Source organism: Emys orbicularis, chromosome 2 (assembly GCF_028017835.1).
Source record: "Emys orbicularis isolate rEmyOrb1 chromosome 2, rEmyOrb1.hap1, whole genome shotgun sequence".
In the NCBI taxonomy this organism is placed as follows: domain Eukaryota; kingdom Metazoa; phylum Chordata; order Testudines; family Emydidae; genus Emys; species Emys orbicularis.
Window position 1 is genome coordinate 115,034,653 of NC_088684.1, and position 12,774 is coordinate 115,047,426.

A 12,774-nucleotide genomic window follows, 5' to 3' on the forward strand; every position below is an offset into this window, starting at 1 on the left:
TAATAGTGGCTACTTTTCAAAATATTTTTTTCTGCAGAATACCAAAGCAATTAGATCATATATGGATTAGCTGCAAAAACAGAAGCTATTTTGAGCACTGAGTGTAAAAAAGCATCTTTATTAAACCAGCAAAAAGACTTTTTTCTTTAAACGTTCACATAAAAGCTTACTGAACTCATAAAATGCAAGCCAAAGTTTTCTTGGGCTCAAAGGCTTAACAAACCAAGGGTATATCTACACTGCAATAAAATACATGTGGCTGGCCTACGTCTGCTGACTCAGGCTGTGGGGCTATAAAAGTGCAGTGTAGACATTAGGGCTCGGGCTAGAGCCCAGGCTCTGTGACCCTGCAAGGTAGGAGGGTCCCAAAGCCAGGGTGTATATGAAGGAATGGAATAAGAAGGAACAGGGACAGAAACCCAGTGAGGAGGATGGAAATACAAATTATAGAGCACACTCCTCTCCAGAGCCTGGAATTGAACTAGGATTCCCACATTTCAACACTCCTCTGCTGACAACAAAGAGCTGCAAAGTCCACTGACAAAAGTGTGTCTCATCCACCTTTAGTGGCTTGTCCGCAGAGAGGATAGCAGCCTACTAGTGCTACCAGTTACTCAATTAATTCAGGTGATACAAGTCTGTGCTGTAGTTCTAGAGGTCCCAACCCTATTAATGACTTATGTATATGAGGGTCAACGTGGTTCAATGTGACTTTTTTTTCCATTTTGCTTTTCTAAAAACCTAGGGAATTATATTAAAAGAATGCTAAGGTTGCATAGCCGAGCACTCACAAGTTAGAAAGTGTCAGAATTAAGGTTGCATATGCATTCTTTAAATATATGATCTTATTTTTATCCACAGAATCCCTGCCTCATTCAGAGCACAGGATGGACCATACTCACGGAATGGATAGTTATTAAATATTTCTTTTAATCTTTATCATACAACATGTGGCTCCAGGCCTTGTTTACAGCACACCCTGAACAGAATACAAAATTATTAGTTTCCTCATCAACTTTTCCATGCTGCTCTCACTGTAGTATCTGAGTGCTTCACAAACGAATGAATTTATCTTTACAACAGCCCTGTGAGGCAAAGTGATATTGTTATCTCCATTTTATAGATGGGGAACTGAGGCACACAGTGATTAAGAGACTGCCCATCCAAAATTAGACAACACTTTTGACCATTTGAGATATCTAGGACCTGATTTTTCAGAGCATTTTTACTACTCCATGTTCAAATCACAGGTCTAATTGAACAGCTGCAATCGTGAGAGCTCAGCACTTTGACCCACGTGTCTCAGCTGAGTTATTTTAATAAATGAGGAACACACAATTAGTGGCCTATTGTGAAAAGTTTGTTTTAAAGAGATTTGCCCAGCATCACATAGAAATTATGTGGCAGAAGCAGCAGTAGAATCCAATTCCCCAGGGCAGCATTCAGCTGTCTTACCATGAGATCATCCTCTCTCTTCCTGCAATCCTCTGCATCATATGATACACAACTTCCAGTTCTGCAACAAATGCGGCAGGGGTCCTACAGACAACAGTCTCTTTCACTACACAACTCTGGTTCATTTCATGAGCACCATCAATCCTGTACACTGAGGAAAAAATTATGTGATCACATATTTAAAGACTGTATCACAATGCATATGCACAAGGGGAATGAATTAAGGTTTTAATTCTGGCATTTCCTAACCGTAACGTTCTACTAAAAGTGTTTTTGTATATAATTACATAGAATATATTGTTCGTGTTAAAGTATCACTTAGACGACTCGCTCAAGATTGGCCTCACTCTGTTAGGTGCTGTATTTACAGATAGTACAAGACAGTCTTTCCCCTCCAAGTATCTTACAATCTAAATAGACAAGACAGACAAAAGTATGGGGGAAAATGAAGCATCGTTACTGTCATGTTACAGATGAGAAATTGAGACTTAGAGAGATTAAAATGATTTGCCCAGGTCTCTGGTAGACCATGAAACTGAACATCAATTTTCTAAGTCTCAGGCCAGTCTATTAACCACAAGACCATTTTTCCTCCCTAGTTCTGTAGAGATTTTTGGAATAGTTTGTACAAAAAAACTACACAAAACAAAGTATGTGCTGTACAGAAGCCCCAACTGTTATAGACTCAATGGACACTTCTATAATCATGTGCAGTCTTCTGGCAAAGCACAACCTTGAGTCCAGAAGTTGACAGTTACCGGTATATTTCTGGCTTCGCCATAGACATGCTATGTGACTTTGGGCAAGTCATTTATCCTCTCTGTGCCTCAGTTTTCTTTGACTTGAGAGACAAGTTAACGTTCCCCTATCTCTGATATTCACGGGTACATTGTACAGGCTTAAATCATTAATTTTTGTGAGGTACCAGCACCACAGTAATGACACCTCAGAAATGCCTGTAAACAAAGCACTATCTATGCAGCAGTAACAGTAGTAAAAAGCAAGTCAACATTATTTTTAGTTTTTTAAACTAAAAAAAAAAAAAACAATACAGAATCAGATATTTTTTTAAAAAGTTTTAGGCACTTGATTCAAACCTACTCTTAGTCATGCTTTGTAAGCCTGGCACAGCAGCTGATTTACAAAATATATCGAAATGTGTGCCAAAATACTGGTAAGAAAGATCAACCTGTTAATCTGCAATCTACACTGGCACCTTTCATTACTGAAAAATAGTTTCTAATTTTAACCATACTGAAAGAACCCTCTACTTTCATTACTTAACAGAACACTTGTTCAACTCCGTTGAAGTCAGTGGAAGAACAGATCCAGCTTTCCAATAAACTTCTGTTCACTGTTTAGATTACAGTAGAACATATCTTAATTTCACATTATGTTCAGATTTTTCTTAGCAGACACAAAATGTTAAAAGCCTAACAGGGCTGTTAAGCTTTAGAGACTGAACAATCATCTGCTTCAAGTGGAAAATATTTGATGGTGAAGGGAAAATACAAGAAATAACTAAAATTCATACTCTTAAAATAGAATTTTAAAGAAGCTGGCCAATATTTTTGGAACCAAATTGTGCTCTACCATCTTTTTGTTCCGTGTTTATACAGCTTCTAGTTCAACGGGGGCCTAGTCCATGACTGGCACTCTTAGACACTACCAGAATACAAATAATAAACAACCAGCTTTAATTACAAACAAACAAAACAAACACCTCACTATCGTGACATTCAATAAATATCCAAGAAAGCAAAAGCAGGAGAGTGAGTGTTTTGCTCTATATCCTCACAGCCATTTGACAACAAATACCAAGTGTAATCAACCCTGCTAAAAGTGAGTCTCTAATGTAATTGCACTTCGGGGAATATATTAGTGAGAAATGTTTGTTATATCTGTGGAACAACTGGCTAATCTGGTCTGTCCCATTAAAATAGACAGGGTAGCTGCATAGAGTGGTCCCTTCACCAGTCAATTGACCAATTCTTCCCTTTATAATTCTGTTGTATTAAATAAGATATGTATAGTATTCAAAAGATGAAAAGGAAGAAATAAGTAAGAAAATGTAACCTCTAAGATGCTTAGGAACTGAAGTATAACACCTAATGATTTTAATCTTTGTGCCTACCTACTGGAGAAAACAATGTGTTTTCTTCTTGTTTTTTCTTAGTTGATGTTTCTTAGTTAGAGGCATGGTATCGCATCAGACTACTCATAAGACTAGAAAAGTATAGACAACTTCTGTTTATGAATTGTTCCTCTAGTTTAACCTATAGGTAGCATAGACTGATAGCTTTAACCTGGGCATGCATTTGGACTTTATGTTTGGAACTACTGAATATTTTTGGTAGTATAATTATCCTGTCATTCTGAGACCTGAGAACATACAACTTGTCTAAGACTTTAGTCAATCATCGCCAAGGCTGGAGTTAACATCTTCAAGTTAAACAGTCAAGAGCCTAGGTTTGAAAATATCTTTGAGACCTTTTGCCAAAACAGTCAATATGGCACTAAAAAATTTTCACCACATTAGGATATATTCAACACAGCCATAAAGAAATGAGAAAGTTAATGCTGTGAAAAAAAATTATACAAAGCAGGGATATGCAGTGTGTTCCACTGGGACTGTTCCGATTTAATAGATTCATGCTCATTCACCCATTCGGCATAAAAAAATCTTTTGTCAGTATTGTATAATCATGAAAGCAAGTGACCAGATGATCTTATTCTCACATAATTATTTGTGAAATAATATTTCCAATGTCCTGTCTTCTTGCTAAATTTTCTTCCCTCTGTAGAAGTCAGATTAGTACAGCACTATATAAATAGACAGTGAAAAAGCAACAAAAACCAACCACCTCAATGCCCGTAAAATGAAAGAAACCTGTGCTTCACCACAGAATGCTTTAGGGACACAACTAGTCTGCAAGTGGTAGTCAAATGTCTTTACTTAAAACACTGAGTAAACGAAATTCACCTCACCTGAAGAAAAAGCCATATTTCACTGGATATCTTATCTCTGGATTTAATATCAACAGATGCTATTTCATTCTCTCAAACCATGCAATAATCAACCAACTTTTAAAACACAAGAACATATTAAAACAACGATTTAAAACTTTATCCCATGCTATGAAAAGTCTAGTATTAACCAAAAAGGAGATTATTTTCAAGGCTTTAAGAGGCAAAAGAAATGTTAAATTCTTGGTCATGGTTGCTCACTCTCCAAAGTGGCCTGGGATGTAAGTGCAATAGACATAGCACATTTGGAGAACAGATAGTGTTAGGGGATGTTTAATAGTGACTCCTGTAAGGCGCTCTGAAGGAAGTTAAAGCTTTCAGATAGCTTCTGAAGTTCAAGTAGAGTACATAACACTTGCAATAGGGAAGGGAGAAGTCAGGTAGGTCCATTCATTAGGCGTGGGGAGAGATGATAAAACTATTGCTCCAGGTGATTTTAAGATGCTGACAATCTACCTACCAAATGAAGTACATGATGCCCTCCCTAAAATACAGTAAAGATTTCCTAACCTTATACTGTTAAAAAAAATTATGCTTTTGTTGAAATTGAAAATATTCATTGAGTTTCATCTTAGACTTCATAAATTTCTTCTTTTGGCAGAAGAATTGAATCAATCGCCATAACTTATTACATCATACATATATGTTTGATTCATTCAGAAGTTCTACTCATTGAAAGAGACACTGTAAACAGTCTCTACAACTAAAATATGTAATATTTCTACTTTATAAAATTCCAGTGAAAACAACTATTTTAAGCAGAGATTTCCTGCAATGTTTGCAAACAGTGACAAAGCAACACTAAACCTGAAAAGTGAAACTGACTAAACAAAAGTGAAACTGACTAAATTTGCTTCATTATTTAAAATGAGAGAAATGGAAACAATACAAATAATGAAAAGTAAACTGATTTTTAAAATTCCTTAATTTCTATAACCTAAAATGATAATAAATATATGTACTATATATATATGAAGTTTATAGCCTATCTAAGCAATTTTAACTATAACAAAAAGTCCTTAAGGAAAGCTTGTAAAAAATCCTTTTAAAAATTTGGGCTTACTCTATACCTAGATTTTCCTTCTAAAGGTTCTTTGCTTAATTTAATGAAAGGCTCACTTAATTGTAGAAGACAAGAAACTCTGATGATAATGCTACCGTGCACAGCACTATATTGGCGGGAGAAACTCTCCCACGGACATAGCTACTACCGCTGGTTTTATTATGTCAACAGTCAGCATAACGCGGCTACACAAGCACTCTTACAGCAGCACAGCTGTATCAGTAAAGCTGTGCCTCTGTAAGCTTGTAAGTGTAGACATGGCCTTTGACTGTAAACTCTTTGTGGCAAGAAACCACGGCTTCCTCTGTGTTTGCAAAGTTCCTAATCTACAGATTGCAGAAATGCCCAATATAGAACAGCCATGTGCTGTCCATGCACAAAATAAACAAAATACAAGAACTGAAAAAGTGCCCTCCCACCCTCTCTCTAAATTGTCTCTATTACAGTAATCTTAGACATTACATCTTACACTAGTGTGTAAAATATTTTTCAGATAGAAACTTTGTTTTTCAAGGTATGTGTTCCTTTAATTTTCCATTTGAAATTGTTCCCAAGTTTCCTGGAAATTTTGCTTTCTTAAATAGGAGCTTCTTACCTCTCAGATTTCTGGGATGTATCTGTTTTGTCCGAGGCATTTTGCTCTAATCAGAGGCCACTTTCTCCTCTCCAAAATAGCAAGTAGAGCAAGCAGAGGAAAGGCAGCTCCATAAATCTTGCCAAAGGGGTCAATTAATCCATGTGCTAAAAAAGGGGGGAGAAAAACATTTTTTTAAGAGACATATAGTGTTAATATGAAAACAGATATATCCTCTCTACCCTCTTTTTACCCTAAAGCTGCTATACAAATTAATAAAGCATAGTTAATAATCCTTTGTACCTATATAGCATCTTTCATTCCAAGAAACGCAAACTTTCTTTTATCACTATTGTTAGCAAAAACAGATTTCCAGGGTTACAAAGGAGGTCATTGATGGACTAAGAAATAGTCCATCAATGGGGGGAGGGATAGCTCAGTGGTTTGAGCATTGGCCTGCTAAACCCAGGGTTGTGAGTTCAATCCTTGAGGGGGCCACTTGGGGATCTGGGGCAAAATCAGTACTTGGTCCTGCTAGTGAAGGCAGGGGGCTGGACTCGATGACCTTTCAAGGTCCCTTCCAGTTCTAGGAGATGGGATATCTCCATTAATTATTATTATTATTAAAGCACTGCTCGTACCATTTCCCAGTTTCTTCTCTAACTTCCAAAAACATGCATTTTTCCCCACAAAAATACTCAACCTCAGGCTTTGAGATCTTGACCCATAGTGAAAGGAAGTGAACAGAAATATGCTGTACTAGAGATCCTCTCATATATACTTCCCATTCCTTCCCCTCCATGACACTAGGCATCTGCAGGAGCCTGCAGTTGTGACAAAGTCAGGAGAAATTTTGCTGGTGGCTTCATTGCAACATTTCTTTGTAACATGGAAAACAAAATCAGGCCCCAATCTTGCATGCGGATAGACTCCTGAACCAACTTGAAGCAAATCAATAGGGCTCTGGATGGATCTAGCTGTCCACCCACACAGAAGAAGCTGCAACATCAGGGCCTAAGTGTATATGGCCAATATCTGAAATAGACCAAGGTAAAGTGAAACTCTTCTAATATTCTTCAACTAGGTTTTCCATATATTTGAAGGGACACAACTAAGTACTTTAGTCACAAGAGCTAGATTCCCTCCCACCCCCCAAGTTCTACAAAGCTTAATACACGGAAATGTTCTCATGATTTTTTTATTTCTATTTAAACAATATTTTGCTTGGATTTAAATCGCTCTGCAGTGTTTACAACACTAAAACTCCTGCTCATGTATGAGAACTGCTTATTGAAATTGACCAGCATACTTCCACTAACCAAGCTAAACAGAATGAAAAGGTAATACATATAAATATAGCATTAATTTTAAAATGTAACGCCTACAGTACTAACAACAACACAGGTAAGGATTTTTTAATTACTTGACATTGAGCCTTTAATTGGACTAGGTAGCAAGTAAAACTGCTTGAGCGGGAAAGGGGAGATAAAGACCATCCTCACACACCTTATCTTCAAGGTGTAACAAAGATATTGTATTTTGTTTCCAATTCTTTGTTTGTAAAAGGACATCATAAACCTGAAATAATTTAAGTCAATTAAAAAGTGTATATGTTTCAGTTACTACACCTGCCCCTGAAGCTTACAGATTGTTTTGTATTTACAATGACATGTTTCTATTAATTGTAAATGTTTTTCTCTTATCTGTTGTTGTGTGAAAGACTCAAACAAAAGAGGGAACTGACTACACAATGAAAACTGGAAAATAGATTTTTTCACTAATTTCTTTCAGTTATAATAATAAATTATGTTTAAAAAAATCCCACGCAGTAGTGTGATGTTTAAGTTGCTCATCCTTTAAAAGATGTTGTGTTATAATTATGAATACATTATAAATGAAATTTAGCATTTAACATCAAAATGTTCAAGTTTTGGTGACTGAAGTTAGGCACCTACATCTGTAGCCAAATTTTAAAAGGTGCTGAGCATCTCTGAATCCCGATGATAATAATAAACTCCAGTGAGAGCTATGGGTAATCACCTGGCACCTTTGGAAAAAGATATACCGCTTAAGTGCTTAAAGTTAAGCATCCAAGTAAGTTTCAAAATGTTGACATATCTTTGAACAGAGCTTCTTAGAACATTTCCTAGCGTTTAGTTGCAACACAAGTGACATGTTACATAATATTTAAAACTGCATACTTCAGTTGCCCACCAGCAATAAAATAATAAGATTTTTTTGTTGGGGGGGGAGGGGGCGGGAAATCAGGCGGTAGCAAGGGTACAGGTAGAAATCTTTTAAAAGCTAAAGAAATCTGAAATCTCCTTTTTCCGCCTCAGTTATCTGTCCTAAAAACATGGCCATATCATGATCACCAGCAAAGCGGGTTAGAGGCAAGGATTAAACAAAAAGAAGAAAGATTAAAATAAAACCCAGAGAGAAAAGCACGAAATGATGAGAAGTGCAAACACAACTTGCAAAGGGGAAAAACATGAATGAATAAAGAAGGAGGAGCCTGGGAAAACCCCTCTGCAACGCTGCACCAAACAAAGCGCTGCACACATCCATCCACATGCCAGAAAGGGGGAGAGCGACCGGGACCGACCCGGGGAAGAGGCGTGGGGGGGACAAGGAAACAGATAGGAAGGGCTGGGGGAGGGGGGAATCACCGGGATGCCTGCCTACTCCCTGCCACAACCCAGCAAAGCCTGCCCGGGGGCGCCTCACACACACAGCCCGGCTGGGAAACAAACACACGCGGCTGGAATAGGAGTAAAGGCGGGTTTCGCACAAACCGCAGCCCCCCGGCAGGGAGATGGGGGTGGGGGAAGACGGCAGCTGGAGCCTGGCCTGCTGGTCCCTGCCTCCCGCCCGCCCCGATCTCCCTACCGTGGCGTGTCTGGGCGCCGCCGCGGCTCGCACGGGGCTCAGACAGGCGGAGGGGGCGGCTCCCCGGGCCGCGCCTGGCGCATGGGACCCGCTCTGGGGCTTCACCGCAGCGCCAGACTGTGCCCCCGCTGCCGGCCTGCTCCGGGGGGCGGCTGGAGCCGGCCCTGCTGCCGCTGCTGATGGCGGCGGCTCCGGAGTAAGGGGGCACCAGCGGCGGAGGCAGCAGCTAGGAAACACGGCGCCTGGGAGCCTCCTTCACTTGACAACCTCGGACAAACATAACCCGGGGCTGGCCCCCTCCCCCGCCTGAGCAGCCGTGCAAAACGCCCCCAGCCCGCCCATCTGTGCCGCCTCCCAGCCCCCCAACACTCCAGCATCTGTACCGCCCCAAACACCCCCGCCCCGAGCTCCCCAAAACCCCCTGCCCCTCCAACACCCACCGCTCCAGCATCTGTACCGCCCCAAACACCCCCCGCCCCGAGCCCCCCACCGCTCCAGCATCTGTACCGCCCCCAACACCCCCTGCCCTCCACCCCCCAACATACACCGCTCCAGCATCTGTACCGCCCCGAGACCCCCAAAACCCCCGCCCCTCCAACACCCACCGCTCTAGTATCCGTGCCGCCCCGAGCCCCCCAAAACAGCCCCGGACCCCGCCTCCACCGTGCCGCCCCCAAACAGCCCCGGCCCGCCCAAACACCCACCACTCCAGCATCGGTGACGCCCCCAGCCCCCGCCCGCACTGCGCCCCCCACACCCACCCAGGCCCCAGCAGGGCGCCCCCGCTGGGCAATGTCTGTCTGTCTGACACTAGTCCCGCCCCGGCGCGCAGGCAGCAGCGGGGGATGCTCCATGCACGGGGTGGGCTGGGCAGAGCCGCTCATGACCCGGGCAGGGGCCAGCGGGCCGGGCTGCAGGGGGAGGCGTCCCTGGGGCCGGGCTGTGGGGAGGGGGCAGCGGGTAGGCGGGCCGCTGGCAGCGCAGCCATTGGGGGCTCCCCGGCCGGTCACTCACGGGGCTGGCTGGGGGCAGCAGCTGGGCAGCGCGAGGGGAGGCGCGCGGCGGCGGCGGCAGCTCCGGGTCTGGGGGGAGGAGAGGGGGGGGAGGGGGTGTTTTACCTTCTCTCACTTTCTATTGCAGGAAGCGGCCCGGTCCAGTGACGTCATCGGGTCTCCCGGTCCCGCCCTCTTCCCTGTCTGCATGGGAGGGGGAGGGGTCACTGAGGGGGTTTCCTCACAGGCTGGTGGGAAGGGACAGAAGTGAAACTAGATACGCACCCAGGCTAACATTAAAAAAAAAAAAAAAAAACCCAGCCAGCAAGGATTCCCTCTCCCCCAGCCCATCCACACTGCCCCCCACCATCCCTACCCTGGAAACGTGACACCGTGCCAGAGTGCCCAGTGCCACACTGGGCCTGGAAGTGCCATGTCACATAAAGTCATGTTAACAGAATAAATAGACCGCCCAGCACTACAATGGAGCCAGGCAGTATTGTGTCAAACACAGCGTCACTGCGCCAGACTTCACAAAAGTGTGTCAGACTTTTGGGAGAGCGTTAGATGATGTAGCACCGTGCCAGCCCATGCAACACCATGTTAGAACATGTCAGATGGTGCAGCACCATCTGAAGTTGGATCAGTAGTTGTGACATGACATCGTATTTGGTCAATTGGTAGCACTGGAGACATTTTCAGCCATGAAGCAATTAATCCCAAACAGCAGCAGCAACCGCAAGCAGCTGTTAAAGTCTTATTAAAGAGAATTCTATTTTCCCTAGGAGACATGACCAGAAAGTCAGGACTTGATTAAGAACCTAAAGAAAAGTTATTACAAAGCTATTTGCATTCTCACACCCCAACATGAGGGGCTGCTGTCACAATGCAATGCAGTGGGCACGCAGGTGTGTGTCGCACTCCCCCCTACAGCGGCCCATCCCTCCAGCACAGACTCAGAGAAGACACACAGATACGCACACACACTCCCATGTATGCACATAACTGGGGCTGCTGCTGACGCGGAGATCCCGGAGGTTCCTCCTAGCAGCCACTGGCAGGTCACACATGCTGTGTCCTCCTTCCTCTGCTCTCTCTGGGTTTTCCCGTTCGCTAGCAGCTATGTTTAATCCCCTCCTCCTTCCCATTGCAACATACCAATAAAACCTCCCCATGCTGAGGACAGCCGACCATCCAACCCTCCCCATACAATTTTCCCCAACGAGATTAAAAGAAACAACTCACCCAATGTCCAACTCTTTGCACATTCTTTCCCAGTTAACTTTTAAAATAAAGCGACAAAAGCTGAAAGCAAAAAACCACCTCTGCTGGAAGTGGGCGTGAGAGGAAATAACGAGGAGGAGGTGCCTAATGCTCTGCCGCTGCTCCCCTTTTTTGGCCCTTGCCTAGGGTTTTGCTGTTCTAGCTGTACTGCGCTGATTGGTTTACTACATCAGCTGTTTATATAGATTTTGCGTGTGGGTCATCTTGAATGGGGAAGATTTGTGGTGAGGGATTCCTCCTCTTGTTGCAGGGAAGTAAAGGGGGTGGATCGCTGGTTAAAACAAACAAACAAACAAACAAACAAAACCTTGCCTTTTGTTAAAAAGCAGACAGCTTTTTTTATTATTATTTAAAATGCATTATCCTAACACCTGGATATTTGACGTTTCTGTTGCCACTGGAGTTTTACACGAGATTCTCCTTTATATTCCATTTGGATCCAGCCCATTTTTTTAACAGAACAAACCTAATTAACTGACCTCCCATTAAGTCTATCTTGTATTGCCTCATTGTTTACTTGTGCTTCCTCAGCTATCTATCTAGATCCATCTGTTGTCTCTTGTCTTATACTTAGACTCTCTGGGGCAAGAGCTGCCTTTGTGCTATAAATGTGTACAGTGTCATCAACACAGGATTCCAGTCCGTGGCTGGGGCTCTCCCTCTATGGTACTTATATAGCCTCTATTACCATAGTATCTGAACACCTCAATTTTTTAAAGGTATATATCATCACAACATCCCTGCAAAGCTGGGAAGTATTATTATCCTCATTTTATAAAGGGAGAACTGAAACAGAGCGATACAGAGTGACTTGTCCAACAACACACACAGAGTTAAACCCAGGTCTCATGAGTCTCAGGCTAGCACCCTAACCACTGGACCAGTCTTCCTCTCTAGGACTCTGGGGTGCTACTGGAATACAAATAATATCACACTCCTGACAGCAATGTGTGACATACAATGCACACTTACTTAAATTCACTACCATTGAGAAAAAGATGGGAATGTTTTGGGGTTATAGTTTGCAAGATCATCACTTCGGCATCCATAGGTATGCTTACACTTAAACCGCTGCAGCAGACACTACCTGCACTGATAGGAAAACCCCTTCTGCATCTCTCACAGGTGTAAAAAAATCCACCTCCCTGAGAGAGAATTCTTCAGTTAACCTAGCACTGTCTGCAAGGTTGGCATAGCTACATTTCCCAAGGTTATGGATTTTTCACACTCCTGAGAGATGTAGCTATGCCAATGTAAGTTCCCAGAGTAGACCAGCCCCATGTCTATGGGTGAAGCAGTGTTGTCAACCTACATCAGTCTGAATGAGGAGCTCTTGAAAAGCCCACTTTCCCACGGTGAATATAAAACTTTCCTGGTGACAGCAGGCATTAATGCATCAGTAACTGAAGAATTTAAGCTTTTATGGAAAAAAATGTTTCTCATCCTTAGGGTGCAAGTATTATTTTTCAAATGTGAACCAATGAAGTGCT

General features: G+C 42.6%; 1 protein-coding gene across 1 annotated transcript in view; it reads right to left on the minus strand.

Moving 5' to 3' along the window:
- Positions 1–10,196, minus strand: part of HIVEP1 (HIVEP zinc finger 1) — a 167,832-nt gene extending 157,636 nt beyond the window's left edge. The window contains exons 1-2 of the mRNA XM_065398264.1: positions 10,127–10,196; positions 6,141–6,286 (exon numbers count right to left, since the gene is read on the minus strand). Coding sequence (XP_065254336.1) covers positions 6,141–6,180 — 40 coding nt within the window. The 5' untranslated portion in view covers positions 6,181–6,286; positions 10,127–10,196. The remainder of the gene's footprint in view (positions 1–6,140; positions 6,287–10,126) is intronic.
- Between the last annotated feature and the right edge of the window lie 2,578 nt (positions 10,197–12,774).